A 10,506-nucleotide genomic window follows, 5' to 3' on the forward strand; every position below is an offset into this window, starting at 1 on the left:
CAAGTTTAAGGGACAGGCAAATTTTATGCTTGTCCAACATGATATACATATTTTTAAGTTGTACTCAACTGTGCTATTAAAAAGCAAGTACTTCAGAAGGCCCAACTGGCTGGTCTAACATCTGGACCATTTCACACATCCCCATGTGTTTGTTTTGAAATTAATTCTTTATGTACTTTTTTCAAAATAAACGTTTCCAAGTTCTAGGAAATAAATAAATCAGTGCATGAGCAGCTCAGTAACAAACCAATATAAACAATCTACCACATAAGAAACACCCTTCAGCATAGAAACGTGTTCCAGTGCTGATGGAGAAACAATTGGAGAAACAAGCTTCAGGGTTCAAGCTTTCAAGAAGCAATAAAGAGAATATCATTTTAAGACGGTATGAATATTACCAATAGAGTCATTTTAGATACCAGGCACTATATTCATATCTTATTATGTTCGTGATGCTATAGGCATTAGATCACGTTACTTTTTGACAAATGTTTCATCCATCCTCTTCCAAAAGCAATCTAAAAATGCAGAGGTGTCTTGCCAGTGATAGATGCAGATACAAACATCCAAGACCAAAAAGTGCAGCTGTGTATTACAGAGGGATTATTACACTTTGAAAGCTGATTTATGACAAACTGTCAAAGGGCATTGGACTTTTTTTTTTTTAATATATGAATGCAAACAAATTCAAGTATACAAACCCCCCATTTGCGAGGGAAAGCTGGGCCAGAAGTGTGTCCAGCACCCACAGATCCCACTGGAAATCTGGCCTTAATAGTGGAAGCTGAGGACTTTTGAAAATCTGGCCCCTCGTCTTCATCAGCTTTTATACGTTCCGCGGGGTGAAAATGATCACTTCCAAGAGGAAACAGCTACCTGATGGGTGTGTGCAAAGGTGCTTCCGCACTTGCAAGAGTGGAAGTCCCTTTGAATACGTCCCTTAGCATATTCTTGGTCATATCCTTTATGCTATATTACTGGGGTGCCCTGAAGACTATCCAGAGCAGATGTGTAAGAAGACAGGGCAGGGTTACGGGAGAGCGGAGATGCTCAGTGTGCAGAGAGCAGCAGAGGGCTTGCTCAGCGGGAAACCAGCCAACTCCCCGTGGCTAGCGCCAGGGCAGAGTATTTGCCTCTCTTTCTGGGTGATTAGCCGGGCATTGGGGAATGGAATTTCTCCCATTTCCCCGGGGGAGATGTCTGGGAGGCAGCCTGGCTTCCGAGGAGCAGCCGCCTGGAGGAGGAGAAAGGCTTTTGGCCCAGTCTACCAGAGGCAGATACCTGCATGTGGGAAGGGCCATGAACCGGTCTCCCCGTGGGTCTGACTTGAGTAGGGGAATAAGGACCCTCCCTTGCCCTCTTGTGCCTGGGTATTGGGGCGGGAATTGCCCCAGACCTTGGCATTGGGAGATGCCCTGTCCCCCTGCTGGGGCACAGCCATGGGGCAGGGCCAGGCCCCTTATGCCTAGTTCTTGGGTGAGTGTCCCTGGGGGAGGGAAGGGGAAGCTGCCCCCAAGCCCTCCCCATGGGTAATTGGCGGGGGGGGGATCTGCCCCCATGCCGGCCCCCCCGTCCGGGCAGTGCTGGGGCTGTATTGAAGGGGGCTGCCCCGGAGCCCCCCCCCCCGGCCCCGCCGCCTCCCCAGCCCGGGCCGCCATGTTAGTAGCTGCCTCCCCCGGTCCCTGCAGCGGCGGCGGCTGCCCGGGCCTAGCGCGAAGCCGGCGCCGCGGTGCCAGGATCCCCCCGCCCGCGGGGGTGACACGGCTCAGGGGACCCCCCGCCAGCGCTACCCAGCCCCGCTGGGGGGCACAAGCCCCGCTGGCTCTAGCGCTGCCCCAAGTCCCCTCCCCGGGCACCCCTTGAAGGGCAACAGCCCCCCCCCCAGGCAGCCCCGCGCCCCCCTCCCCTCATGTAAAGGGGCCCACCCCCCCAGCGCGATCCCAGCCCCCCCCCCGCGCCACAGCTGCTGGGGGGCTGCTCTCGACGGCCCCCATCTCCCAGTCCTTGGGGGCGTTTGCTCCATTCCCCCCCCCATATCAAACAAACGCTCCTCGGACCCTTTCCCCCCCCCCCCGAATGGAAAGTTCCCCCCCTCCCGACCCGCGCGAGCTGCGCCCCCCGGCGCGGGGAACAGGTGCGCTCGGCTGCGCCGCTCCCGGGAGGGGTTTAAAGCCCATCGCAGCTGACAGCGGGGGGGGGGACAAATATTCGCCCCCCCTCCCCCATTTTAGGGAGTGCCTATAATAAACAGTGCTAGGAGACCGGGGGGGGGGGGGTTTATACACACAGACACTCACCCGAAATCCTGGTCCATGGACTTGAAGAAGAATTTGTAGCTATGCACAGGCCGGTTGCTGAGGACATTTTTAAAATCTGTCAAAGTGACTTTCTCCGGGGGGACGGGCAGCTTCACCAGGTAGGGGGTCTCCTCCTCGTCGATGTGGTAGATGATTTTAGTCTCCGCCATGGGAGAGGGGGGGAGGAAGCTTCCGAGGACAAGGAGGGGCAGGGGGGGGGCAGAGGGGGGGGGAAGATCCAGCCCCGGTCGGAGCTGCCAGTCACTCGCTGGGTTTCACCACCCCCAGTCCGGCGCGGCTGCAAACAGGAAGGGAGAGCTCCGCTCCTGGCTATTGCACCGGGGATTTCATTCCCTGCACCGCTCTCTAGCTGCTCAACGGGAGAAATGCAAGCGGTGCCCAGCCCGGCCGGCAGCCCCGGTGCCCGGCGCCGCTGCGGCCAGCGGGCGAGGAGAGGGGGCGAGCGGGGCAAAGCGGAGGCGAGCCATGCCCCTGAGGCGACCGCCGCTGGAAGAGCCCCGCACGCAGCCGGCTGGCGAGGGGAGCTGGCTGGGCTGCGTTCGTAGCCACCTCCTTCCGCTGCTGCAGCCACCAGCTTTTGCCAGTTGCTCTGGATGGGGAGGGGGAGTGAATCCGCTTCCCAGCCTCCTCGGTGCTGCCTCCTCCCCCGGCTGAGTTAAAGGGACCCCGTGAGTCGGAGCCAGCCCCCCCACCCGCCGGGTTACAGGCAGGGCTGTTCCAAAGGCCACAATAACCCCGCACCGCGCGGCTGCCCCGGTGATCTCAAAGCGGGCTCCCGGCTCTCCCTAAACCAGCGCCGCGTTTCTCTGCAAGCATGTGACGCGCCAGTCCTGGCTTCCGAGGCGGCGTGGAAACGTGATCCGCGAACCCTGCTCGCAGAGCTCCGGGAATGAACCGGACAAGGTCGCTAGTCCCCTGCTGGCTGCCTGGAAACAGACCAGGGCGGCTGGTTCCTGGGCGGATTGAAATGGACAAAGACCAAAATCTTCATAACAAACCAAAAGTAACAGCTGGTCACGTTTTGAGGCTGGCAGTCTGGGCTGTGAATTATAGCTGAAGGCATTTCACGGGTTTATGGTTGCCATGCCTGGAAACCTGATCGTAAAGCGAATAGTAAATAATCAACTTGCTTCATATAGTACCTGTCATTTCCTGACTGAGAGCGATTTACTGTTACACGGGAATATTGGGCCAGATCTAGCCCTCCCTTGCTTTCAAATAGTCCTCCTCTTCATGTGAGCAGCCCCTTTGACTCCAGTAAAACGACTAATGAAGGTGCAGCAGCTGAGCGCCTACAGTTCCCATTGAAATAAAAATCAAGCTGCTCTATGTATGTGCCTAAATATGGATCTGGGAGCATAACAGATTAGGCAGCCAGGGTTGAAAATGTAGGCCAGATTTTGGTGCCTGGCCCATTCGCAGCCCCTCCACCTGCTTCTCTTCTGCAAATTGCTCTGGCTCCTTGTAGGAATAACCTGTGGGATAGGGACACACGTGGCACTGGCTTTGCATTAATAGTTGGAACAGAGGGAAACCAAAGAATGCTGGAATTTAGGAAGAAAAAAAAAAGACTGGGGTTAAACCGAGCAAGAGCTGGTAAAAGAGAGGTTTTGGTAGCTGCAGAAAAACGTGTCTTGTGCTTTGTAACTGGAAACAGACAGGTACATTAAGCAGAGCAGTCACTGGACAAATCAGGGTTGTGCCTTCCCTTTGTATTTCAACAGAGCTGAGTTGGGGTTTTTTTTTTTTTTTTCTGTCTAATCACCATGCTCAGTGTTCCCCTGCCGTTAGTACAATTTGTCATGGACCAAAGCCTATGCTAATAAGCAAGCAGAGAGAGACATTTGCCATCTTCAGAAATCTTCTTTCATAGGTGCTGATTGGGAATCTATCAAGTGTAGATACTGCTGGGGTGGTTGGCATCTACAAAGCTTTTTACCTGTCATAAAAATGTAATCCTTTCTCAGAAGCCATGTAGCAGTACCACGAAAGCTATCCCATGCTTTGGAATAGCTTTGGTCCTACTGCTCCAGGTCTGAGAGCGGTGCTTTGGAGCAGAGAGGCGGTCCTCTGGTTCTAGAGAACACCTCTTTAGGGGAGTATATCCTGTAGCTCCTACATTTGAGTCACTCCAGCTTCCTCCTTAGAAATTCCAAAGGAGGGCAACCGGCGTGTGAAGATTTCCAAAAAGTATGGCTGGGTCGTGGGGAATCTGCTGTTCATTAAAAACACTTCTGCAGCAAAACCCCAGGCTAATTATATTCCTTTTTTTTTTTTTTTGCGCCACCCCCAAGAAAGAGCACATTCGTTTCTCCAAATATTCAGCTGCTGCCTGTGGAAAGGTAAATTGCAACTCAGTAATTGAATGACCTGCGGCCGTGGAATGATTTTTCCATTAGAAAAAAATAATAGGGGAGCCAGTTGTGTTAATGCAGCTGCAGTAGGCCACACAGTTCGTTAACATTGTTACTATTTATTATTTTGAAAGGGGAGGGAGGGGGTATCCCCAAATCTAAGCCTGAGGGGTGAGATTTTGAAAAGCACCTAGTTAGGTTCCCAATTCCTGTTGATTTTTAATGGGAATTGGGCACCTACCTTTAACTTCCTTAGGCACCTTTGAAAATCCTACCCTACATCTTACATTTACGTAGCATCTTTCAGCCTGAGGTGCTTTTACAAACTATGGGCCCAATCCTGCAAACACAACTGAGTGCAGCCCCTTTGCTTAGATGTGGTAGTAAGTTTATGCACGATCAGGCCCCGTTTATCTCCACCAAGCAGCCATCACTGAAGTGGATGGGGCAGCCAGATGGAAAACCGGTGCACAGCCTGCTGTGCATCAGTCATCAAGGAGGGAAGGTTTTTATTTAATTTAGTTATTTATTACTCGGTACTTGGAATGTAAAAGTATTTCTGGGTGGCCCAGCCAAAAGACAGTTTGATCCTGCCATCCTGGGGATGGACCTATGGTTCTTTCTACCCTAATTTCCTATGTTCCCATCCCATTTAAAAAGAAGCCATCTCACCCGAAAGGAACCTAAACATTCTCTATTGTAACAGACACATTGCATCATTCTAGCGTGTGTTGAGTGAGTGCGGGGCTTGGATTCATTTCAGTAACACTTAGTATCATTGTAACTGGGGCTGACAAAAGGGGGGAAAGGGAGACAAGTGTACCAGGGCCCTGATTTCAAAGGGCCCTCCCCCCACCATCTGTAACATCTGCCTAAATAAAGTGAAAGGGGCGGGGCAGCGAACATGATGTACCAAGCTCTCACATTTCTGTTGCCAGGCCTGACTGTGACATGTATTGGGAAACCAAAATGCTAGCGCCAACTATCTGCCGGCACACCTAGTACTGTGATGTAATCACAAAATTGCAGTCACTGAAATTCTCCAACCCTGACTCTCTACAGGCATTTATACCACTGTTTTCACCACTGAGCCCAAATCCCTGTCTAATCCTTTAACAAGGTGAACAGCAAGGAAAAGCTGGGGCCTGAATTTTCAAAACGTCACTAATGGTTGTAGGGTGGCTCGGTTTTGGGGTGTCCAATTTGGCACACATTAAAGGTGTCTGATTTTCAGGACGTGCTGAGCACCCCCACTCTCAACATCAGTCTTCTTTAAAGTGTCCCCAGTTGGGCCCCTCAGAATGTAGCCATTAGTCACAAGGAAACTTTAGGCCTATGTTTTCACTATTTAAATATTGGTCTTTTACTTGCAATAGGCACAAACTACTGAGGAATTCCATAAGCTCACGCTAGGGTGACCAGACAGCAAGTGTGAAAAATCAGGATGGGGGGGGGGGGGGAATAGGAGCCTATATAAGAAAAAGACCCCAAAATCGGGACATCTGGTCACCCTAGCTCACTCATCCAAGTTCTCTCGCTCACACACACATACAGTGTGGTTCACATAACATTTTGGGGTGCGCTTGGTACAGAAAATATGCCACAAAAACAGCGGTTTTCCCACATTTTAGAATCACTTGGTAGGAATGTACAAGATTCCTTACAGCGGGCTTGTTCTCTAACCTGAGCTATGCTTTTCAGAGATACCGAGTCCTCTGCAACCTTTTAAATAAATAATAAAAACCCCACATAAATATTCAAGACTTTGGTCTCTTTAGTGGGTACTCAATGGCCTTCTGAATTTCTCAGTCTCGAAGGAGGGGCTAACACAGAGATTGGGTCTGCAGAACCCTGTCCCTGCTCTAGCCAATTTGCTTTCACTTTTGACAACTAAAAATGGAATGAGTTGTATAATTGTCAGATGGCTACATGCCAGCATAGAGATGAGGAGCTTAGATTTATGACTCACAGAAGGATTCCTGTGTCCCGCCCATAATGCCCTGCCTTCTTGGCGTAACCCAGATGAACGTTACAGTTAAACCACAAGCTAATCTAATTAAGAAATGTATTTGGTACATAGTGAGGCACAGGGGGTTTGCCATACTAGTAAACCATTGGTGCACCAAGCAGGGCCGGCTCCAGGGTTTTTGCCTCCCCAAGCGGCAAAAAAAAAAAAAAAAAAAAAGCCGCGATCGCGATCAGCGGCGGCAATTCGGCGGAAGGTCCTTCGCTCCCAGCGGGAGTGAGGGACCGTCCGCCGAATAGCTGGACGTGCCGCCCCTCTCCAGAGTGGCCGCCCCAAGCACCTGCTTGGCGAGCTGGTGCCTGGAGCCAGCCCTGGCACCAAGGCTAATATTTTGCTTCTTGCAGAATCCAGTACCTGACATTTCAAAGGAAAGTCAAATTAAGGCCTGAGCCACTTGATGGGGGAAATAGCCTACCGGAGGAGATGAATGCCTGAAGCATAAGCGTTGATCAGCCTTTTTTTTTTTTTTTTTTTAAGCAATTGACACTACCCTTCATTACTGGCCACAGAATTTACAGATTCATAGATTCCAAGGTCAGGGGGGACCATTGGGATCATCTAGTCTGACCTCCTCGAACCACAGGCCAGAGAACTTCCCCAAAACGATTCCTTTAGCAGATCTTTCAGAAAACCATCCAATCTTGGTTTAAAAATTGCCCATGATGGAGAATGCATCACTGTGGTAAGATGAGGCCCTGAAACATAAACCCTTCTATCAGAGGCCCGGTATGAGGCCTAAGACCTGAACTAAAGTAATGGTCAAGACTTTGTTAACATAAAGCAAAGTTAAACTGTGAGCCAGAGGCAGGCCCTGCTCATGGAAGCTGGCAAGAAAAGGGCTGATGCTGCAAAAATATTCATACCTAAAAGGTACTGGACATTAGAGGTATAAACATATGCTAGGATGGTACCAGAACACTCCGATACTTGCATATTCCACACATAACAAGGAACAGGCCGACCCATCCTAAAGACGGGGCAAAAGGGTAATATGATGGATAGAGTTGTTTTGTTCGAACCAACATGTACAAGGTGAGAGGCAGCACCTTACTACGTAGAGGGATTGTACCTCAATACATCAGGAGTGAGGTGTAACTTGTTTGTACCTGTGTATAAGAATTTACCCTGAGGAGTTGCCTTGTCTGGCCTAGGGGTCAGTGGTGAGTCCTGCCACTGACTGAGTTGGTCCATTATCAGGGAGCACATATGTACTAGCAGAACTGTAGACATCTGATCCGGGGAGCTGGAAACTGTGTTTCATTTGGCAATAAACCTGGCCGGGTGCCTTCGTACCTTATCAGAGTCTGTGGTCATTGGGGGTTCTCTCAGGGTTGGCTGTGCCAGCGATCTGCAGAGCCGGGGCAGCACACAGGGAGAACACACGCACGCAGTCGACTGTTATCAACATTGAACAGAGCAGAGCACCACACTGGTGACGTCTGATGACAATCACGACCCTTGGTAAATTGTTCCCGTGGTTAATTACACCTGTGCACCTTATTTCCTGTCTGAATTTGTCTAGCTTCAACTTCCAGCCATTGGATCATGTTAGATCTTTCTCTGCTAGACTGAAGAGCAAATATTGGTTCCCCAGGCAGATACTTACGGACTGTAATCAAGTCACCCCTTAACCTTCTCCTTGTTAAACTAAATGGATTGAGCTCTTTGAGTCTGTCACTGTCAGGCATGTTTTCTACTCCTTTAATCATTCTTAAGGCTCTTCAATTATCAACCCCATTTTTAAACAATCTGGCTTTTGTGTTGTATTTATGATGGCCTCTTGTGGCATTGAATTCCACAGGCTTACTGCACATCGTGCTTTTTTAACTAAGCATTTGCACTAGAAATGGGACTGAAAGAAAAGCAAGGATTGGGACAACCTGGAGTTTTAGGGAACTGTGTGACTCAGGCCCATTCCCAGCTTGCAGGAGTGTTTATAGAAATCTCTGCAGGTAAAGGAGAAAAAGCATCTCCCCTCACTCTGGTGATCCTTTGGCAGGGGAATCCTGTGTTTATTTCGACTCTAAATGCTTTGGGGATGGGAACAGTCTTTTCATTGGGTCTGTGCACAGTACCTAGTATAACGGGGCCCTGATCTGTGATTGGGGCCACTAGACACTACCAGGGTACAAATAAATGTTTGAGGGCCCTTCACACCTTGCATGGAATATTTGCCATTTAGAAACCTATCAAGGATCAGGAAATTTAGTTTTGGTCCTGTACCAAGAGAAAGGCTCCTGATCTCTTGACAGAGCAGCCAAGTCACTCTGCCCCTGCCTGTGGTATGAGATTCACAAGGGGAAGACGAACCGAACGGCCACTCAAACGACACCTCAGACAAACACCTGTCAAGAACTGAGCAAAAACTTCCATTGGGAGCTTAGATGTTAGTTTCGCCTTAGAAAACAAGCCTGCTTTGTTCTCTAAGGGCCAGCCAATGGGCATGTTGCCAGTGATGTCAATGAGATCATAAAAGTGCCCTTGGTCAGATTGCCAGCTAGAAAATGAAAACTTCTGCTTATCAACAGAATGGGAACATCTGGGCCAGTGTCAGTAGAAGCTTCCCACACCCCCATGCCCAACAATCCTTGCCAACTTTCCTTATCCACCCTATAGGTTCAGACTCAGTCCTTTGGCCTCTCTGCTGAGAATGCCAATGAGGAGGCCAGTGAGTGTCACATCTATGGATGCTTCTCCATCAGGAAGTGAACTGAGGCCACCAACTAGCTGGCAGAGACTCCATCCTGGCTGGATCCACACTAATGACCTAGAGATAAACGTTTCTCAATTTGCCAAGCCATGGAGTCCTGCCAGCATGACTCATATTTACTACTCATTCCTGTAATTGAAGGCTTTTCACTTAAGCATTATTCACATGAGTCACTGGTGGCAGAGGAGAAAGGGAGAGGGAGATGTTGGCCATTTACATTGGAAGGACGTATAAAAGTTTGGGAGTAGTCACCTCTATCTGTGAGTGCAGCTACGCGTGCGAACCGCCAAGCAAGCCACTGCTCTTCGCCACACGTTTTAAGTGACCCCATCTAACGAGGTTTAATTGTACTGGGCACTAATAGATTTTCTGAGTGTAGTAGGAAAGGGCAGGTGTAATGATGTGCACACGCTCTTCTCCTCTCGGGGGGACAGAGGCGGTTTGACGGCTCACTTTCAGTGTTTTAACTCCAGTTCATAGAGGTTGTAAATGTTTCCTGTCATCCAAAAATGGGAGTTGGCAGCTAGCCATGGAAATTGTCCTAGGAGCTTTTTACAAAGGAAAGACAGGTCGTGTATGGCCCACACATCTGGATTTATCTAAAATTAAGAAGCAATGGGCCTGCTCCTCAGATAGTATAAATTGCCGTTGAAATCAATATACACCACCCGAGTATCTGGCCCTGTGAGTCTATTTCCTCCCTGAGGGGCTGACAGTCATTGCAGAACTCAGCTCAGGCGAGGCTCCCATGGCAATAAACCCATCCGCCACCAGAGGGTGGCAAAGGCATTGCAGTGCAGCAAATCCGCTCCCCGGCTTCCAGCAAGGCGCCTTGTTGCTTTTGGCTGCAGCAGGTTTAGAAAACAAACAAGCTAGAGTGACACCTGATACTGGGCATTTTCAAAGGCATTTCAGGGAATGTACATACTTACCCTGCGGGGCTTTCCAGCGGCAGGTCTGTGCCTGCCGTGAGGCCTGTAGGAATGAGACAAAATGTACTTTACAGGCCAAAATAATAAATAAATAAACAACGCTTGATACCTCAGCCCAGGCAGCACCTGGCGTCTGAACTCCTGTGGGACTGGTTAAAAGAAACAA

General features: G+C 49.8%; 1 protein-coding gene across 2 annotated transcripts in view; it reads right to left on the reverse strand.

The window, feature by feature from the left end:
* The window catches only part of DVL1 (dishevelled segment polarity protein 1), a 173,976-nt gene extending 171,509 nt beyond the window's left edge, over positions 1 to 2,467 (reverse strand). For both annotated transcript variants that reach the window (XM_065421252.1, XM_065421251.1), the window contains exon 1: positions 2,298 to 2,467. In XM_065421252.1, coding sequence (XP_065277324.1) covers positions 2,298 to 2,467 — 170 coding nt within the window. The remainder of the gene's footprint in view (positions 1 to 2,297) is intronic.
* Positions 2,468 to 10,506: the final 8,039 nt, after the last annotated feature.

This window comes from Emys orbicularis, chromosome 22, assembly GCF_028017835.1.
Source record: "Emys orbicularis isolate rEmyOrb1 chromosome 22, rEmyOrb1.hap1, whole genome shotgun sequence".
Taxonomy (NCBI): Eukaryota; Metazoa; Chordata; order Testudines; family Emydidae; genus Emys; species Emys orbicularis.